Below are 21,186 nucleotides of genomic sequence, written 5' to 3'. Positions count from 1 at the left end.
CACTTGGCTGACTTTCTCTTCTCCTAAAGATACAGGATCAGTCTCAGGCCATGAACCTGGCAGCCCTAATGCAGATCCATATAGCTGAGTGTGAGTCTGGATGTTTCTGTTGGAGGGTGGAGTTTTGTTTCTGCAGGTCTTTGACCAGCTGATCTTAGGCAGCGGCGTCACTAGGTGCATAGACAGGGGTGGCTGCTGTTGCGCACGCACACACACACTCACCACGTGCTCCAGGCTGGTGGTGGAAGGCCTGTCCCAGCTTCACCGCCAGCAAGCGGGCGCCTCTGAGGAGGAGTTGGCTGCGCCGACCCGGAGCACTTCTCGGCTCCTTTGCCGGCCAACGGCACGGGGTGGGGCGGCTCTGGGTGTCACCCCCCTCAGGGTGTCACCCCCCTCAGGGTGTCACCCGGGTGTGGTCCACACCCCAGTAGTGATGCCCCTGATCTTAGGCTAGTAATGCTACATTCAGTGCACAATCAGGCATTGTATTTCAGATGGAGGGGGTGAAAGTGATTTAAGATTTCTAGCAATTCTGTTCAGATGCTCCTGCTAGGATAAATTCAAGATTTAAATAGTTAAAAATCAAGCACTGATTCATTTGTTGTGGTTATTTATTAATACTTCAGAGGAACTACAGAATTTTTTCTTTTTCATTTTTGAACAGAAAAGGATTTGCAATCCTGACTCAGTGATGAAGCTCATTTGCTGCCCTTGGACCCAACCTAATTTGCAAGCTTGTTGTGAAGGTATAGAAGGAGGTGTAAAATGGCTGCAAAGGGGAACTTAGTGCTTGTATCATAGGGCTGGTTCACACGGAGGTTTCATGTGAGTCTGGTGCTACTTGCATCCTTGCTTAATTTGCATGGTTCACATGACGTGGCAGGCAATCAGCAGCTAGAATGCAGTTCCCCCCTTTAAATCTGTAGTAGCCCAATCCTCTTTTAATCCAAACAGGGAAGGAAAAAAATGTCTCCACTTCGTACCTCTAGTGCTTGAAGATGCTGTGCTGATGCTTTTAGATGGGTGTGTCAATCATCCCCCTCTCCACGCCCACTCCCTTCTCCTCCTGCTGGCTCCCATTCTGCAACCCTGCTGCAAATGGTGCTTTATTTTTCTTTCCCCTCTAACTTGTGCAAAAAAAGCGTAACACTGTTCAAACAAATGTTTGTATTTTAGCTGGACTGAAGCAGTGACAATACAAATAATTGCACTTCAGGGTTTTTTTTAATGAAACTTACTCTGGAACAAACTGACCATGCTTGGTTGCCAAGGTAGCCAGAGGAAGTGGTATTTTGACCTTAAGAGGGCATGATCATTAGGAAGCTGCGTGATTGATCCTTTCCCTTCAGTGTGAATAGAAAACAGCCATTGGAAGGTAGGAAGTGTGAACCTTGCAAATCTAACACGATGACAGAAGCGTTGTCTTTAATACGAAGTTCAGCTCCCGTGTGAATCAGCTCATAGGCATTAAATTTTGCTTCCTTTAACCAAAATGATGCATCTTTATAAAGGAAGAGATATGTTTCCCCACCCTTAGTACATCCCTAGGCTTTAACCAATCTGGCATGATTATTGTATGTTAGATGCATGCATAAATCCCAATTGTATTCAAGTGTGCTTACTTTCAGGTTGGTGTGTACAATGGGCCCTTTCACCATGAACCCTCCTCTGCTCCTTCCTCACGAGACCTCCTAGGCTATAATCCTGTATCCGCTTACCTAGGAGTAAGTCCCATTAAACACAAAGAGCCTTGCTTCTCTGATTAGATATGTAAAGCATGGAATTTTTTAAAAATCCACTTACTGCGTAGTAGAATCTGCAGAAAGTAACTTGTAAGGAGTACCTGATCTGAAATGGAGATTACAAGGGGACAGAAGCCATTACCTAAGTGCAGGGGAGGGGGAAACAGCAGCTGTTTAGGATGCCAGGGATTTATGAATCGCAGAGACTGAAAGCTTATTTTTATTGTATACAATACAATTTTATTGTATGGCCACCCTGAGCTTCTTTGGGAGGAAGGGCAGGATATAAATTCAATAAATAAAATAATTTTAGAAGGTTGTATAATCTTAGAATGGGACATGGCTGTGAGGGGGCATGGTGTGACTATCATGCCCTTCTAAATTTGCCACTACACTACTGTCCTTGAACTCCTTGGAAGAAAGGAGGGATATAAATATAATAAAACATAAAATATAACAAATAAAATCAGTCCAGTGCCATCTAGTGACTACAGCATATACCGACACTGTCCCCACAGTAGGAAACAAGAGCGTCCACATTTAAGGCAAGGACCAGACAAAAGGAGGAAGACATCAACATGGTCTCTGAAATCTTCCAACACCAAATTTTGCTCCTGGCTGAGGGCCATTGTGGTGAGGCTGTGCAGGCCAAAACACCGAGCAGTTCTCCAGGCAACTGTTTCAAAGGGAAGCACAAGCAAAGGAAAGCATCACTGCTGCTCCTGAAAAGATTCACCCAGTGCTGTAAAGGAATCCTATATAGAGAGCTGGGGAATGTCAGGCCCGAGGGCTTAATGTGGCCCTCCAGATCTCTCTACCTGGCCTTTGGGACTTCCCCTAAGCCATACCCCTCCCGAGGACACACTCTCACCAGCCCTGGGCACACTCTTGGCTGTTCAGAATGGATGCCTCTCGCTTGTCTGGATGGAATGATGCGTTTGTGTAAAAACCTCTGAGTTTTGCAGTTGGCATGTAGTCTATTGTACAAGAATAACAGCTACATCCCTTGTTCTGCCATCTTTGGCCTTTCACCCTGCCTATCACTGGTATGTGCCCCCTAGAATGTTGCCTGCAGTGGAACATGGCCCTTGGGCTGATCAAAGTTCCCCACCCTTGCTGTATACTAATAGCAAACAGGTCCTTATGTACCTCAACCAGCACCACCCATACAGAAGTGGGAAGTATCAACAGACTTGGAGGGAAAGTTTGCAGACGTACGGGGGGGGGGGAAATCTTTAGGAAACAGACTGGTGGGGGGATGAGTGCAAAATAGCTCAGTGAGGACTGGGCATGCTCAGTGGGTATGGAATGCTGGCAGTATGTGGGTGGGGGACAGGAAAGGATTGAAGAATCCTGAAAGAAGGTGTGGCCTACTGATTGTCTGCAGGACTCAACACTGCAACAGCGTGTTGCAGGTCCCACTTGCTCCTATAATTGTAAAGCTTAAGATTAATACTTGGACTGAAGTCACCATTTTGCTAGCACACCACTGAATCTATGGCAGTCTGATACTGTACTCATATCTCGGCATAAGTCGGAATCGACTTGAAGGCAGTCCATTTCCATTTCATGTTATGGTGGCTCCTGGACAAAATCTGAAACAAGGAAGTGCAGGGCTAATCTTTATTTTTCATCATGAAAGCACCCATCACCACATCACTGTTAGGGTAGGATGTCTGCACACAACTGCTGTGAGAATCAGCCACCGGGGCCCCCAGAAGCATGTCTAGAGAGCCAAGCTTCAGCCAGATGTTCTGACTATTTTAGGAGTGGTTTCCAAGTGTGCAATCCTCGATGTTACAGAGATCTGTATACATATATATTTTAAAAACTTTATTCAGGAGCTCCATAGAATAGGAGACAGTCTGTGATAAAGCCTTTGCTATATATGCTAGTAACTTACATGACAGGATATGCTGCAGCAATTATCTCATTTGTAATTGACAGCTGTTGAAGTTAAACCAGAAAAGATAAAGAGTAATAGGGTTCTGAGAGCCAGTGTGGTGTAGTGGTTAAGGTGCTGGACTACGACCTGGGAGACCAAGGTTTGAATCCTCACACAGCCATGAAGCACACTGGGTGACCTTGGACCAGTCATTGCCTCTCAGCCTCAGAGGGAGGCAATGGTAAACCACCTCTGAATATCGCTTACCATGAAAAGCCTATTCATAGGGTTGCCATATGTCGGGATTGACTTGTAGGCAGTCCACTTCCATTTTCAATAGGGTTCTAGCCTCATTACAAGGAAACAACCAGTGAACTAGCTCTGATGCCTGCTTAGTTTCAGTTACTGTTCTCTGTCGCTATGGCATGATTCAGCCATTGTATGACAACCTATGGGGATTGTGGCATCATGCTCTGGAAGCTAATGGCAGCTTATAGAAATAAGCTGGTCTAAAAATATGATGAACAGCATTTAAAGCTGCTTGGAAGAATAACAGATTTCAAGTGTTAAATACTCCTGAGCTTTGCCTATGCTCCACAAGTTAATTCTATGGGAACCAGGCTAATTAAACATCATGACACTTCCAAGATATTTTAATCTCATGTAAAAAGATCTTATCTGCTTTAAATTCATTGAAGTCATTAAACTAATCTGGTACAACCCAGAACAATACACTTAGTTTAAAAAAAAGAAAAAGGACTAGGTATCTATAGTAGCTTTTTTAAAAAAAAAAATCATGTATGATTATAGTCTAAAAATTTCTGATGAGACTACAAGACAAGTTTAAGGCTAATTAAAAAGTACTGAAAATTGTAATATAAAAGTGAAAGAGAGTACATGTTCAACTAAACCTTCCTTCATTGAGTCACCGTGGTCTTTTAAATTTAACATTCTTCCCCAAAGTCAGATGTATACAATCAGCTACTAACCAATATTTGCTCTTGTATTTTACGTAGAAGACATAAAGCCAACCATTCCCTGAGGCTTCAGTGTTGTGCCCTTATTTATGGGAAAATTTGTGAGCTCTCCTTTTAATGGGAAATCAGTGAAGAGAAATATTAAATTATTTAGCCATTAAATATGAAATTAAGTTAGTAACTTTACTATTGATAGGTGAAACAAACTAGAAGTCCTGTACCGAAGCTTCAGCTAGTAGTTAAGAACATTAGGTCATGCTTCATTGTGCTCAGAGGTTCAGACCACCAGAAGCTAGGAGTGATCAATACTCAACTCATAAATTACAGATTTACAGAGCAATCCTATACATGTCTATTCAGGTAATTATATATAGCAGCCTTCCTCAACCTCCTGCCCTCCAGATGTTTTTGACTACAACTCCCATCATTCCCAAACATTAGCCATGCACACTTACAAACTCCCTTATTATTTTCACTAGGCTATATATGTTGAGCTTGACTGGACTATTGGAGTGGCACTTTATGGCTCTTCTTGAGTTCTTCCCCTGAATCAACCAAGGGTTTTCAATGTGTACAAGAGGTCTAGAACTCTGTATGGTTCTCATATCTTTATGGGATGCAGAATACCATCTTAGATGTAGAGTCAGATAAGATGAAGTTTCTGATCTTCCTGATTTTCAGAGGAAAATCAGAGAACATATAGCCATTTCCTGCTAGAAACAAGAGGGAAGGCTTGACAAGGATTCTAGTGAGTGGGGTAGCAAATTCAGCTTAATTTTTGCTGCAGTCAGAGACCCTGTTCCTCTGCATGCCTCAACACTCTTTCCTTATGCACCACATTCATATTCTTCCACTCTCTGTAACAAAAATCCAATTTTCCAGATATAATATTGAAAATAAAATATCCAAGATAGCTTTTTTTACATTTAGTTAAAGAGGAAAGCAGGATCCTCCATGGCGCAGAGTGGTAAGCAGCGGTAACGCAGCCGAAGCTCTGCTCACAGCCAGAGTTCGATTCCAACGGGAGGAGGAAGTCGAATCTCCAGTAAAAGGGGTTGAGGTCCACTCAGCCTTCCATCCATCCGTGGTCGGTAAAATGAGTACCCAGCATATGCTGGGGGGTAAAGAAAGGCCGGGGACAGAACTGGCAATCCCACCCCATATATATGGTCTGCCTTGTAAACGTCGCAAGACGTCACCCTAAGAGTCGGAAACGACTCGCACTATAAGTGCGGGGACACCTTTACCTTTTACTTAAAGAGGAAAGCACAAAAGCAGGACTACAGCTGAACATCAAAAAGACTAAAGTAATAACAGAAGATTTATGTAACTTTACAGTTGACAATGAGAACATTGAACTTGTCAAGGATTATCCATACCTTGGCACAGTCATTAACCAAAATGGGGACAATAGTCAAGAAATCAGAAGAAGGCTAGGACTGGGGAAGGCAGCTGTGAGAGAACTAGAAAAGGTCATCAAATGCAGAGATGTATCACTGAACACTAAAGTCAGGATCATTCAGACCATGGTATTTCCGATCTCTATGTATGGATGTGAAAGTTGGATAGTGAAAAAGGCGGATAAGAGAAAAATCAAATCATTTGAAATGTGGTGTTGGAGGAGAGCTTTGTGCATACCATGGACTGCAAAAAAGACAAATAATTGGGTGTTAGAACAAATTAAACCAGAACTATCATTAGAAGCTAAAATGATGAAACTGAGGTTATCATACTCATGAGAATACATGATTCACTAGAAAAGACAATAATGCTGGGAACAACAGAAGGGAGTAGAAAAAGAGGAAGGCCAAACAAGAGATGGATTGATTCCATAAAGGAACCCACAGATCTGAACTTACAAGATCTGAACACGACTGATGCTCTTGGAGGTCACTGATTCATAGGGTCGCCATAAGTCGTCGAATTGAAGGCACACAACAACAAATTAATTCAAAAATAATGTAATGCAACTTTAGCCTAAATTGGCCTATGGGTAGATTAGATTCTCTCCTCTTGCAGTAGCATGATAGTTTTCCTTAACTTAATCTTTTTCTCCTTCCTCTAGTATGCCCTTCATAGGCAAGGTGTGGAGAAATCCTATTTAGAGTTTCCTTCACTTGCCATTCCTTCTGAAAGACATCCATAGCCTTGACGCCTCTTATCTTACCTTGGCTGTAACAACTTTCTTCCAGATTTTCTACTTGCTAGAATTAGCTCATTACTTTCCTTGAAACTTTCCTGCATGGCATCTTTAAAGGTTACTGAACAAAACTGAGATTTTGAGTGAGTTAATGACATTAAAAAGGGTCATTGTATCTGTAATGTAAACTGATGTGGTTTATTGTTATTTTTATTATTTACTAATTTACCCTTAATTTTCTTTATTTCATTAATTTTCCCTTATTTTTTCTCTAATCTAATTTGTAATTAAAAATTTGTAATTAAAAACATTAAATAAATGGAGGTCACCACCACAATAATCCTATGCACACTTACTTTGGAGCAAGCCCCACTGAACACAGTGAAGGACCAAGTTATAAGAGTATTAGCCCAAAGAGTTAAAAAAAGTTCAGATGTGCTCTTGTTCTATTTCTGAAGTTCAGGTATAAGTGTGGATCCTTATGTAGCGAACGTGACATCATCTATGCACAAGCGGGAGGTATCAGCAGGCTTGGAGGAATCCCAAGGTTTATAGAAGTTAAACAAAATTTTCAGGGAAAAAATCTAACAGGGTACCCCCCCCAAATACTCCACTGAGAACTGAGCATGAGCAGTGGGCACAGAATTCTGAGTGTTTCCGGGGAGATGGATAGAGAACCGGGTGGGAAGGTAAACGGAATGGAGTAACCTGAAAAGGGGAATGGCTGGGTGGCACCCTGAACAGGAGCATTCCACACTGCAACCTTTTGTTGCAGACCCCATTTGTACTTCCATTTACCAGACTCTGTTGAAAAGATGCTGGGATGATTATTTGCATAACACCCTGCTTGTGAGCTAGCTACTGCTGAACACAAAGTGCTGTATATCCATTTCTTTTTGCTGGATACCAACAACCACTTTACCACAGGTTCTACCACATATCTGCCCCGATATGCGGTAGATCTTCTCTTACCACTTGGCAGAATGATTTGGGTAACCAAAGCCTCCAGGGTGAGAAGCTCATCTCAGGTGAGTTTGGTTGCCTATATGAGCCTTCTCTTTTCCTTTTTACATCCTTGCCTCTCGATTTTTCAGTTGCATTTTTTATTCTTCCCAACAGTCGGTGTAGCAAAATATGGTCTACAGAGTCATGGCTTGGAGATCCAAGGTTAAGAGTGGCTATGTGGACTTTTTGAGCAAAGGCAAAATGCAGTTGGTGGGTTACTATAATGTTAGGGAGCCACTCACTCATGTTTCCCTCTTGGAGCAGCCAAAGGATTCAAATTTATAGAAATATTAGCTGTGGAGCTTACTTTAGCTGTCACAGTAGGGACTCTAAAAAATTAACCAGCTGTTTTTTTATGGCTAGACTTCAGATAGCTTCTGTATTCGACTCTCTAGCACTGACTTCTTTTTGACACATGCAAAACAGCTTTGTACAAGTGGGACCTGCAACAAAATACTGCAGTGTAAAATGCTCCTTTTCAGCCAGCCAGCCCTGACCTCTTCCAGGATACTCTGTTCCATTCCTCCTCCCAAGAGTCAGTATTCCATGCTCACTGAGCTTGCTCTGTCCTCACTGAGCTGTTTTTTTGGGGGGGGGGCTGTTGTCCTTTTGCCCCTTTAGGGTTTTTTCTATTTTTTTGTAGGGGGAGGAGCACAGCTCAGTGGTAGAGCATCTGTTTTGCATGCAGAGGATCTGAGGTTTGGTCTCTAGCATCTCCAGGTAGGGCTGGGAGAGACCCATCTGTGAACCTGGCTACTACCAATGACCATAGAGACAATAATGGGCTGTATCTGTAACCTCACGGCTTGTGCAGCAGGAAAAAAAATGCAACACACCCATACTCACTCTATCTTTTGTACTTTGGCATAGATACCCAATGACAAAATACCTGGGTGATCAACTCACTATTGCTGAAAAGGGTGCATGCATATGAAAAACAGGCATAGACCGTTTAAGGGTGTAGCTGGTATAGCACAGTGGGGAGGAGAGCCTGGCTGGGAGTCCAGAGTATGTGAGTTTAAATCCCCGTGCATGTCTCATGGGCGTCAAGGGCCAGCTAAAGGTCACCCCCACAGTGAGTGGCTCAGGGGTTACGTGCCCTGCCACCTGTGCTGCCGTGGGCAAGCTGCATAGTCCCAAGGAGCCCAGTTGCCCCCCAGCTGGCAGTTGCGGACAAGGAAGGGGCTGGCTTGTGCAAGCTGAGCAGGCCCTAGCCAGCTGGGGAGGACTAGCCTCAGATGGAGGTAATGGTAAACCTCTTCTGAATACTGCTTACCATGAAAACCCTATGCATAGGGTAACCATAAGTCGGAATCGACTTGAAGGCAGTCCATTTCCATTTTTCATTTTCTACGAAGATAAAAATAGCACCATTTCCATTTAAAATACATGGAAGCAGTAACCAAGTAAAGATTGAGTCTAATTTACAAACTAAGCTGCCAACGGAACAAAAATTTAAAGAGAGGAGACTTTGGGTCCCTCCCACTATGGTTGATCCTTTAAAAAGCATGAAGCTATGCACAAACCCTACAGATCTTCATTTGTACACAAAAAAGTAAGCCCAGGACTCCACAGTAGGTCAACCTGAAATGAAAACAAACAGAGAATCCTCCATTTTCTTGTTCATCCCTCCCTTTTCCCATTTGGCATGCCTGCTGAATTCAGTCATTCTACTGTTTTTCCTGCTGGGGTTGCTTTTCTTGCATTTAACATTAGATGAGAACACTTCAGAGTAGATGAGATGAAGAGAGGGGAAAAAAACACAGAGAGCGAGCTACAGACTACAGTGGTCATTAGGGGGAAATAACAACAGGGAGGTGAAAAACAATAATTATGAAACTGTTTGCTATTCAAACAGAGACAACTTTCAGAGCATATCAAAGCTTTTCATTGTATTGCACCCAACTTAATCTTCAAAGCGTGTAAACAAAAAACATTATTCTTCCCAATAGCCTTATTAGGTGGCTTGGAAAGCATGATCAGTTCATTCTGATGCACACAAAGATAGGGTGATAAATTCATACAATGAATAAGTCACTGTGTGGGGGGGGAAATTGGGAGATGCTATTCCACTGTCCAACTCTCTGCTCTTATGGAATTATATCATTCTTGGAGTCTACAGAAAACACATCAAGTGCATGAAAAAGCAGAACTGGTCCATATAGTAGGCATGGCACAAGGAACATATTCACCAAGACAATGGGAAATGTGGGCAGAGGGTGGACAGGTATGAAGGAGGGATGCTTAATCCCCCCTACACCACCCACTTCTTGCCTGTAAATGCTCCATGAGGCTCCAAATCCAGCCAGATTTACTTCTGGTTTCACAGTCTGGCTGTGTGTTTACGTGCATGTGTGTGTGGACATTTGTAGGGAAGAATTGGTATGCGGAGGAAGAGTTAAGTACTCTCTCCAGACCACTATTCCTCCCCTGCAAATGCTCCTCAAATAGCCATTGAGTTGACTTTAAGAGGAAATATAGGGTTGGGATCCCTGCACTTCCCTCATGGTGTCTAGTTCGGTGTCGTCATGGTGTCTAACTAGAATGGCAAAGTCACCATAGAAAATATCACTGCAGGCACTGAAGGATTGCTACCATCAAACCCAATGTTTCTGACAGATGCAGACTTGACTTCTGCTTTGACAGGAAACATTTAGCAGAAATCTGGACCTTAGAAGCATTGGGAGTGCAGTCTGGCAACATCACTGGAGGGAGGAGCTGAAGAGCATTCCCTCTTGTTGAAGAAGCCATGAGAACAGGACAGGCATAGGGAACCTCAAGACCAGGGGCTGGAAGTAGCCCTCAAGGCCACTGTCCCCACCCTACTTATCCTTGTGAGTCTCTCCAGGCCACACCCCTCACCAGCCCTGCTCTGTGCCCTCCTCAAGAACTGTTGCTGGACCAGAATGTGTCCTTCAACTGTGATTATGACTCTAGCTTGCCTGGATGGAGGTGTCCATGTATGTAAACCTCTGGATTTTGCATGGCTGGTGGTACAAAGGGAAGAGTCTACACTCTTGCTTTGCCCTCTTTTGCCTCTGGCCCCACTCACTTTTGGCCTCTGGCCCTGCCCACCACTGCATTGGGCACCTGGAAAGTTTCCCAGGAGGAAATACATACAGGCTGACAAAGTTCCCCACTCCCACCCTAGGAGGTTTCTTGTCCCCTTAGTTCCTGACAAACATAAGCCTGCCCTATGCACTCTTCTGTTTAACCATCACAGGAATGCCTAATGTCCGAGGGGAGGAGAACAACCCTTCACACAAACAGCCAGTGGGAGGGGATCTTTCACACCTTCTACTCAGTCCAAGGCATGAGAAGCAATTGCTGTACTCTACTTTCACATTCCCACATCCTTTCCTTTCCTTTTGACAAATGTCTGCGAGGGAAGTGTTTCATAAAGCACACCTTTGTTACTGAAAGAAGCACTAGCAGAAAACCATTAAGATATAGACACTCACCCCTTGTTCACATATTATGAAATACACCCTCTCTTTAAGAAGAATGCTAGACTCTCATGTTAGGGGGAACTAATGGATAAAGCAGCGTGCAGTGTTTGTTATGAATAATTTGAGCATTTCATCTTGTTGGAAGTACTGAATCAATGATCAGTTAAGAACCAAAGAAGAGCCATGTTGGATCAGGCCAGTGGCCCATCTAGTCCAGCATCCTGTTCTGACAGTAGCCAATCAGAGGCCTATGGGAAGCCCACAAGCAGGACCTGAGCGCAAGAGCACTCTCCCCTCCTGCAGTTTCCAGCAACTGTTTCAGAAGCACACTGGCTCCAACAATGAAGGTTGAACATAGCCTCATGGCTATCAGCCATTGATAGTGTTATCCTCCATCTGCTTGCCTCATCCTCTTTTAAAGCCATCCAAGGTCACACAATGGCAATTCAAAAGTCATTTCTAATAATCCAGAGGCTTTCCATCTCCCTTTAACTTACTTCTTTTTCATGATTTCTCCTTCAACAGTAAAAGAATATCCAAAGGTGACATGAGTTAAGGTGTGATTAAGGCAGGATATCTGATTACATACACAAGATCACAGTAATGAGTGCTTATTGCTGTTTCTGATGGTTATGGCAACTGTAAATAGTCTGAGAATAGTCAGAAGAAAGAAAGCACTAGTTGAGAGTGTTGTTTTTCACTATGGGCAATCAAAAATAAAGGGGCAATCTACCAGCTGAAATGAAACAGAACCACAAGAAACAGGGCATGCAATTAATTGACCATGCAGTTGTCTCTACATTCATTTTACAGCTGTTTATAAACAGATCAATTTTCCTAAGCAAGTGTAAATTAAATCTGTAGAAAGCCTCATGTTAATTGATTTTGGAAACCAGAATTGTGCATCTTCAAAACTAATCAGTGCTGTTTTGAATAAGCAAAACACACCTGCTGCTCTTATTCCTTTTGTCCAGACTAATGTGTATGCAAACCTCTTAGTTCATCTTCAGTACTCTAAGTAAAGATGGCTTTGTCAGTAGCCTGATGTTTGCTTTTTACCAGAGTTATGACCAGTGAGTGGGTGGCCATTGTGGAGAGACTCAGAACACAAACAGCAATGATGAGGTGGTTACACCTTTTGTGGAAGGAACCTAAGCAGAACTCTTGCTTAGGAATAGTTCAGGAAAGCAAAGGAGATTGGGGGGGGGGAGGTTGGTAAACACTCTTGTCTTGATTGAAAGCCGCATGTGTGGAACAACCAGGGCTATGCATGGTTTTCCTTTTCCTCAAGGAGCTCAAGGTGTACTACATGGCTGTTCTCTTCTCCATATTATTCTCACAGTAGGTCAGTTAGACTGAGAGTTGGTGACAGGTCGAACATCACCCAGTGAGCTGCATGGCCAAGTGGGGATTTGAACTCTGGTCTCCCGGGTCCTAGTTTGACACTCTAACCACTACACCACATTGAGATATATATGAGGTGTTTGTCAGGGAAGGGGGAGGAAGGAGAGGTGGTCACATCCTCACCATAATTTTAAAGCACATTTAAATCACACGGCTTCCCTCAAAGAATCCTGGGAGCTATAGCTTGTTAAGGTGCTGGGAAATTGTAATGCTAGGAGGGGCAAACTGCAGTCAGCAGGATTCTTTGGGAGAAGCCATGTGCAGCCCTCTGCTCCCCTTACGAAACAGCTGAGGGGCAGAGTTTTTATCTTTTTGAAAGTGCTCTGCACACACAGCCCCCCAGCTCTTGGATCTGTGTTCAGCGCCCATCTGCCCGCAGAGCGGCCCAGGCAGCTTGGAATGTGTGTGGGCAGAATGCTTCTGTATATGTTCACCTTACCTTTACATGCAGAAAATACGGCACATACTTACTTCGCTGCCCAATGTCTTTAACAGATGATGGAAAAAATTATCAAGCTCCTTCCCTTCTATGTAACCATTGTCTAAAATCAATGTAAACAAATATATTACTGAACACTGCAGTGTTAATGTTTAGAATTTAAACCCAACAAATTACATACAACATGAACCTTTCATAAATCTAGTAGTGCCTTCTTTATTTTAAATCAACTGAAAACACATTTAGCTAAATTGACACAGATATTTGTATGTTTGTTTTACTTTGCTAGATTTTGAAATAGGCAATTTCTTTATTATAGCTTTCTAAGATAAAAAAAATGCATCTTCATAAAATAAATAAGGGATAGAAACTTTGGCCAAAATTCACCAGGAGCTTCTCTTGTGTAAGCCTCCTTTGACATTAATGGGGCTGCGCAAGGTGTTTAAACAGGATTTTTATAAAAAGTTGTTTAAATCAAGGACTGTATGGGAAAACATGGCTACAAGATACCAGCTACATATACCAAAGTAGGCCCAGAACTTTAGAAGCACATGAAAGGGGAGTAAAGTTTTAATGAATGAATAAATGCACAAAGCAAAGAATTAACATGTAGATTAGAATAAATAGGTCTGACTGAAATCTAACTCTGTTCCAGGTTGTAAACAACCCATGGTTGCAGGAAATGCATTAAGATGTTTTGCAATACAATAATTCTGTCTGATATTTAACAAAGAAGAAGTGTTTCAATCAGACTTGTATTTAAGCATTAATCTGGTATGGCAAATAAATGGCAAGGAAGTGCATGCAAGCGAGAGAGAGAGAGGGGACAGAGTGCTACACCCCTTTCTCTGTGTCCAGCAAAAAAATCAAGAGGGCTACCAGAGGAGGAGTGAAATTCTGCATTCTTACTTGGTAACCTCAATGGGCTTGTAATATTTGCTCAGTATCTTTGGAGATCTTATTTACAAGGCCAATTTAGACTGTAAATTCCTTGGAGCAGAGACCTATCTTTTTGCTTATGTTATTCTGTAAAGCATCAAGCACATTGAGGGTGTTGTTGTTGTTGTTATGGCCATCATCATCATCATCATGAACAACAACAACAACATAATGATGATGATGTTCCTCAGGACCAGTATCAGTATTGTGATATAGCAAACTTTTATTTTAACTAGTAAATTCATAGGTGAAAATCATGAAGTTGTCAACTAAATGGCTTCAGTCAGACAACTGTCCCAATACCTTCTGCATATTCAGGAACACAGTCGGAGGTCAGAGGAATGCAAGTGCCAGAAGCATTTGTAGCTGAGCGGTGTAGCTGCACACCATGCAGGTGCACATCACAGGGATGTCAGAAGAGGATTTGCAACTTGGAAACACAAAGACTTCCTTACGAACCAGAAGTGCAAACATGAACTTGCGCAAAGTAATACTTGCCTCGCCCATTTCTTAATCCTGCCTTCAGTACGACTCACCAACGCACAGGCACACAACATAGCCCTTTCTGGGTGCTTCGTCCCTTCCCCTTCAGTTTTTGAAACCCGGAACAGGGACAGCCTCTGTCCGGGCGCACTCACCGTCGGCGTCGAAGCGTTGCCAGAGGCTCAGAAAGCCCGCCGCATCAAGACACCGGAGAGGATCGCTGTCCATGGTGCTGACAACTGCGAGACCGCGCTGGGCAAAGTTTAGGGAGCGGGGCTTTCAAGGCAGAGGGAGCTGCAAGGCGTTCCGGTGGCCGGCCTCGAGTGCCAAAGAGACGGGCGGGTTTTCTAAAGGCAGCCAAGCCGAGACACGCCCAGCGCTCCCCCAAGTCCCCACCCGCTGCCTGGAGAGATGGTCGGGGCGAGCCAGTCACCGACGCAAAGGCGGCGGCTGCTCTTGCTCCCGCCGGCCCCACCCCTCCCCGCCAAAGTTTCCTTTTACACTTGCTTAGAGGAAGGGCTTGGAGTTCTCCCATCAAGCGCTCTCTCTGCCCCCTTTTGTCAGCTGGGATTCCTGCAACCAACGTTTTTTTGTAATGATGATTATGATAATTCTATGTAAGTAAAGGGGAGAATATCAGGGAATACGCTATCGGAAAATGTCTCAGCAGTTGCCCTAAAGCAGGTAAATGAAAACAGGGGTGGGAGAGGAAATTCAGAAGTCAGAGTCAACCCCCCTCCACCACCTTAAGGGGACTTGAAAGAAGCTTCCTTGGAGAAAGCGAAACATCTGCAGTATTAAAAGCAGTTAATTAGTAGGATCAATTCCAAATTGCATTCATGGCAGAAAGAAGGGTCGATTTTGAAGCTTGCTTTAACTAGAGCCCCCTCTTTTCTTGCCAGAATTTCAGAGATGGAAATATATTTAGAGCTACAGCTGTCGTTGAGGATCTAAACATGCTTATTGGTGGAACCACTTCATCCTATGCAGGTGTTGCTACTATTGGAAACCATTCAAAAGCCACCTAAAATGAATAGAAAGAAACCAGTAGTGGTGACTTTAAAAAAGAAAATCTTGATCTAAAGAGGAGAAAAAAGTTGTTAGGTTTGTAGAGAAGCACATTATTAATTTGTGGTGGGCAAGGATGTTGTTGGTTTTTAACCCCCAGAATTAGAGATAAATAACTGTTACATAGTTATTTTGCTCCTGCATTACACTGAACTATGTACAAGATCTTGTTATGCACCGCCTTTATTTCAGGAAGACATCCTATGTCTATATGAAGAGTAACATCAGAGAATGATATGGCTATCATGCCCTCCACTGGTGGTGAAGACTGAATACTGAGCAAGAAGGACCAGTGGTCTGCAAATTATGGCACACTCGGTGTTCTTATGCTTTCCATTGGCCTGTGAATACTTAGCAGATGTTACTAATGCCATACAACTCTGATCCCACATGCTGGTATTCATCATTATATTAGGAAGCTGAAAGAGGAAAGGCAGCAAACTGCTGATTTCCCATCACCACATACCTATTTAATATGTGAATGTTGGCAAACCTTGCTAGTTTTGAGGACTGGGGGTGCAACAGCATTTCCAATTTTGATAGTATCACAGGGTACAGTAGGGCCCCACTTTTCAGCATTCTGCTAATATGGCAGCTTTCAATTAGAGTAAGGCCCCACTCATATGGTGCTTGTTCTGCTTTTATGACATTTTGGGGGTGTCATGCACCATTTTATTGATGGAGTTCTGCTTTTTGGCAGGTTTCACTTTTAAGCGGAGGTCTGGAACATAACCCGCCATATGAGTGGGGCCCTACTGTATATCTCAGACAAACAACATGGATAGAAGTGCACTTTGTGAACATGTTTGCTTTCCTCCATTTGCTGCATTATGCACATGGACCTCTGCGCAAGACAGCCAGCATATTATATAGTGTATAGCATGTAGTTACTGGGAGGCAACTTCAAATCCCTTTGAATGGATCAATAGTCTAGAAATTATTATTTTAAAATTATTTTATTGGATTTGTTTATATATTACAAATATCAATATTGGACACAAACTATGCATTTAATACAAATGTTATAACATGCACTGTGGTCAAAGCATTGTTGAGGGTGTTAAATATCCAAATAATGAAAGATCATAGGGTCAGACACAAAAAGAATAAAAAATTTTTTTGAGAAAATCAGACATTTCTGTTTTATTCACAGAGTGTGGGGGGCACTGAGTCCATATTTACTGCTTGGGAGTGTTTTTTGTTTTAGTTGTAGTCATATAGTTATAATTTTCATACAATCCAAATAAAGGTGTGTTGGGCTGGTACTTTAGTCTGTCAATTTTTATTATTTACAGAAGAGATAAATTCACACCAAGCTGCATAAAAGAAGGCTGCACCATCTGTTCCTCTTATGACTAGTAAATGGTGTTTATTCTTTTTTTAAAAAAAGCTGAAAAATCTATCACATATTCATTGGTTGATTTGGACCAGTTGGTAGTTTTTTTTCAATTGTTCCCTATCAAATTACACTAATTATGATTGATGTAATGTAACAACTTCTAAAAATAGACACAAAGCCTACATTGGAGGTGTGTGTGAGAGAGAGATTTTAACAGTGGAGCTGCAGGCAAATGGTTTTGTAGCTTACCTCTTCTGCCAACATGGCAACAGCCTTTTGTATCTGAAAGGCGGGGGGGAGAATGCCAACCTTTTGCTTTTCCTGTGTCCCTTTTCTCCTTCAAATATTCATTTTGACATAGTGAGGATGAATTTTTAAAGCCATCCCTTATCCAAGGCTGACAGTTGATTGAAAGACAATAAAACAGTTGAGGCAGCACTACAAAAGATTTCTAAATGAAACTCCAGAAAAACAAAAGAATGTACACCAAACAGACCATGTTTGTCCAGCTGCTTGTCCGGTTGCTCCATACACAGGTGTGCAAGTTCAATTTGCAATTTTACCATCAGCTGTGCTTGTCTAACTCAGGGGTAGCTAACTTGTGAATCTCCAGATGCAGCATGGACAATGGCCAGGGTTGATGGGAGTTGTAGTCCAACAACATTGGGAGGGCCACAGGTTAACCACCCCTGATCTAAATGATGATGCAAAACATGTTAATGGGTATGTGTGCACCTGTTAATAATGCAAATAGCTTGGGTAGCTCATACCTAATCCTGACTTCTGTTCTGTTGAGTTCTCTGCTTCCAGCTTTTGTGTGTGTGTGTAAGTGAATATTATTATCTCACAAAATGGAGGCTAATCTTCCTTGATATAAACAGCTGGAATCCTGTAATTGATTAGATGAGCATTTTGCATCACAGTGTTCTTAATCACACAGCCATTATGCTCTTCTCTTTCTGTACCTTCTTCGGTTTCCGCCATGTTGTAGAACTTTAAAATCTAATTGTTGTCTAACAATCTCCACAAAGAGGTCTTTCCTCCTCCTTTACTCTGTTCTTTGCAACCACATTGCATGACTCTTAGCTGAGGACACCTTTCATCATTTCCCCCAAAGAACTATGCAAAGTGTAGCTTGGGAGATGGAGAAGGCCAAGAACTTGAACAATTCTCAAAATTGCCTTTAAAAAAAATACATATCCTAGGATACCTACAAGTGAGATCCAATGCTCAAATTATAGGAACAGGCCCTGGCCTCTTTATCTTTTGTGCTCCCTCCCCTTGTTACTGTTTTTATAAGACTAAAGAGAGTCCTACACATGCTCATTATTGTACTGCCTCCTGGGAACTGTAGTTTGTTTTACCTACCTAACCTAGCCATGATAGAGAGCTGCTTGGAAATTCAGCTGACCAGCCCCCAGCAAAATACCCAGGAACAAGAGAGGATTTTAGATCTGGCTGGAGGACAATAACCACACACCGGATTTGCAAGAAACAAAAGGGGATCAATTCAAATAGAGAACGCACTTGCTAAATAAAAAGCTGATTGGTTGGGTGGTTTAGTCGAATGATTCACAACAATCAAAAAGAGTTTTGCCAAGAGTGCAGGGTTAACTATAAAATAATGTCTTTGTGTGCAGCTACAATGACGGTGGCTTTGAGTGCAGTGCCTGATCTCCTGAATGGTGACAGTGCATGCAAGAATGTAGAATTCTGAGCTGCAAAAGAACTTTTGAAGGGCATGACATTCACTTAGTAATACACCCAAGCTTTACAAGAATAATTAATTTGTATACCAAATGAAGTAACTACCCACTTTGGTTCCATCACATGTTGTGTCATTCATATCAAACAAAGTTTCTGTCAGCAAAATTCTGGTAAAATTCATACAACCAAGAAACACAAAGCCTAGTCTGGAAAAAAGGAGTCAGTTAGTGATCAAATTTAGAGTCAGCCTATATAATTGGCAGGTGTGGAGATATTAACTAACATTAAAGAATGCTAATCACTGGTGCAAAGAAAGACTACTCAAAAAGATAAACCAGCTGAAAACCAACTTGCCTAAGTATCAAGATCAGCAAGGTAGGGCCTAGTGTAAGTGTCAGCACCCTCCATGGTCTGAGGGAGTAGTGGCAGGTGAGCGGGCCTTCTCTGTGGTGGCCCCCAGATTGTAGAATGATCTACCTTTGAAGTGTGGCTTCTTGCACAAGCACTATGCTTTCCGATGATTGGTCATGATGCACCTCTTTACCTAGGCTTTTTGTTGAGTGGGTGTCTTTTCTCCTGCTGTATTGCTGTTCTGTGCTGCTGTTTTGTTCAGTTAACTTTGTTATTTGGTTTAGTTTGTTTTAAAAATAATTTGATTACAATTTGTATTTGTTTTAATTGTGGTTTTATGGAGCTCATCCTGGAACCAATTTGTGAAGGGTGACTTATAAGTTCAAATAATAAATAAAATAAATAAAAATAAAATAAAACGACCTTTGTATTCCTAATTCAACTTCAGGTTAGGAGGAAGAGCCATGCCACCCACTGGTCTATTCTTGTAAATGTTCCTGACTGCAGGCAGTGCCTGCCCTGGACTTTGTACCTGGGCAAGAAAATGTTGTCAATGTGTGGTTAATCTGGTTTTCCTGCAGACAAGTTAGAATTTTCCAGGAGGCTAAAATCCTTCCCCTTTTCTGTGGGAATTATCTGATCTGCAATATTCAAGGAAAAAATAGAAAAGTAGGTGGACTCAGTAGAGTCAAGGTATGGTAGGATGCTTGTCAACAACCACTAAGTCTAGTTTGGGGGGGGAAGAGTCAGAGGGCTAGTGACCAAATTTATCTTCATCTTGTATTGCATGAGAGTTGGGTGAAGGTCAGCTCAAGAGCAGCAATTCTGGAATGCCAAGGTTACTTTTATTCCTTAGCCAAAGCTTTGCAGATTAAATTGGAATTAAATTTAGATGCCTGCAGTATCAAAAGCAAAAAATTGCACAACCAATAAGTTGCTCTAAAAGGCACCTTGTCTCTTGGCATTTTAACCTAGTTGTGAAACTGACACCAAAATGGGCATGGTGGGTAGACATTTCTAGCAGATTGACAGTGCAATTCTAAGCATGTTTACTTAGAAATGGGTCCTATTGGGGACTTCCCCTCAAGTAAGTGTGCATAGGCCTGCTGCTTGAAAAACATGCAATGGATACTCCTAGGACTCCCCACATCAAGAGATGTTGGTAGTTATGATGTGCAACAGAAGTTTCCCCAAAGACATGTATAGGGTTAAAACACACAGAGGAGCTCAAGGCCGTGCAGGAGCTGAAAGCTGCAGCTGGCAAAGAACTGCCAAGGCTATAAAGTCCTTGAGAGAACTTCTCTGGGTGTGGGGGGTGTATATCGAAAGTGAAGGCGTTTGGAGTTAGAGTGTTTTGTGACTACTGCTTAGCTTCTATTGAATCAGTAAAGGATTCATCTTACAAGATTCCTGGTGGTGCGTCTCTATTTATTCGAACTGGAACTACTGGGTGTACTGGTACACGCACAGCTTTAACAGGCTTAGCTCAACAAGGGTTATGGGCCCAGACTACCAAGTATAATCCCAGTAGAAACCAGTATGGAGAGCATCGAGTACCAGTGGAAGCAAGCCGGACTTCGTGGCTGGTGTGTGGAGTCATAGAAGGAAGCAGACAGATAACGTTTCCAGTAAGACACAGTGAAAGAGTGTCGGTCAGCATGGCAGTATCACTTTCGACAGGAATGCTGCTGGAACGACTTAATGAGACTAATTACTTAAGTTGGCGGTTAAGGATACAGGCTTTTCTCACTAAAGAGGATTTATGGCAGGTTGTAACGCAGGATCCCCCATCCGATACGCCTCCCGCACAGTGGCTGAGATTGGATGAAAGAGCTCGGTCGTACATCATTCTGGCTGTCAGTGATTCACAACTATTGCTAATTCAAGATAAACAAACAGCGAAACTGGCTTGGACTGCCTTGCATGAAACACACATTCAGAAGACGGCAAGTAGCAAAATAAATCTGGCTAGAAAACTATATCAACTGAGGCTAACAGACAATGTTACCATGTCTGAACATTTGATGACTATTTCCAAGATTTTTGCTGAGTTGCAGGAAAGAGACGTTGTACACACTCCGTTACAGAAAGTATATATTATCCTATCAACTTTGAATGCATCATGGGACAATGTAATAAGCTCCTTGGAGGCGATGCCTGATATAGGATTGACAGAACAATATGTATCAGGAAAATTGATACAGGAATGGGAAAGACGTCAGGAATCGATCGAACAGGAGAAAAGAAATAAGCCAGAG

The 21,186-nt window shown here is 42.5% G+C and overlaps 1 protein-coding gene across 4 annotated transcripts in view; it reads right to left on the bottom strand.

The window, feature by feature from the left end:
* The window catches only part of SCGN (secretagogin, EF-hand calcium binding protein), a 32,167-nt gene extending 17,398 nt beyond the window's left edge, over positions 1 to 14,769 (bottom strand). For 3 of the 4 annotated variants that reach the window (XM_061589713.1, XM_061589792.1, XM_061589877.1), the window contains exons 1-2: positions 14,619 to 14,769; positions 13,074 to 13,144 (exon numbers count right to left, since the gene is read on the bottom strand). In XM_061589713.1, the coding sequence (XP_061445697.1) occupies positions 13,074 to 13,144; positions 14,619 to 14,691 (144 nt within the window). In that variant the 5' untranslated portion in view covers positions 14,692 to 14,769. Of the gene's footprint in view, positions 1 to 1,622; positions 1,666 to 13,073; positions 13,145 to 14,618 lie in introns of those variants that run through there. The other variant, XM_061589961.1, reaches the window with a different exon arrangement.
* Between the last annotated feature and the right edge of the window lie 6,417 nt (positions 14,770 to 21,186).

Source organism: Rhineura floridana, chromosome 1 (assembly GCF_030035675.1).
Source record: "Rhineura floridana isolate rRhiFlo1 chromosome 1, rRhiFlo1.hap2, whole genome shotgun sequence".
NCBI classification, from domain to species: Eukaryota; Metazoa; Chordata; class Lepidosauria; order Squamata; family Rhineuridae; genus Rhineura; species Rhineura floridana.
The sequence above is the reverse complement of the archived record's forward strand: the minus strand, read 5'-3'. Positions and strand labels throughout refer to the sequence as shown.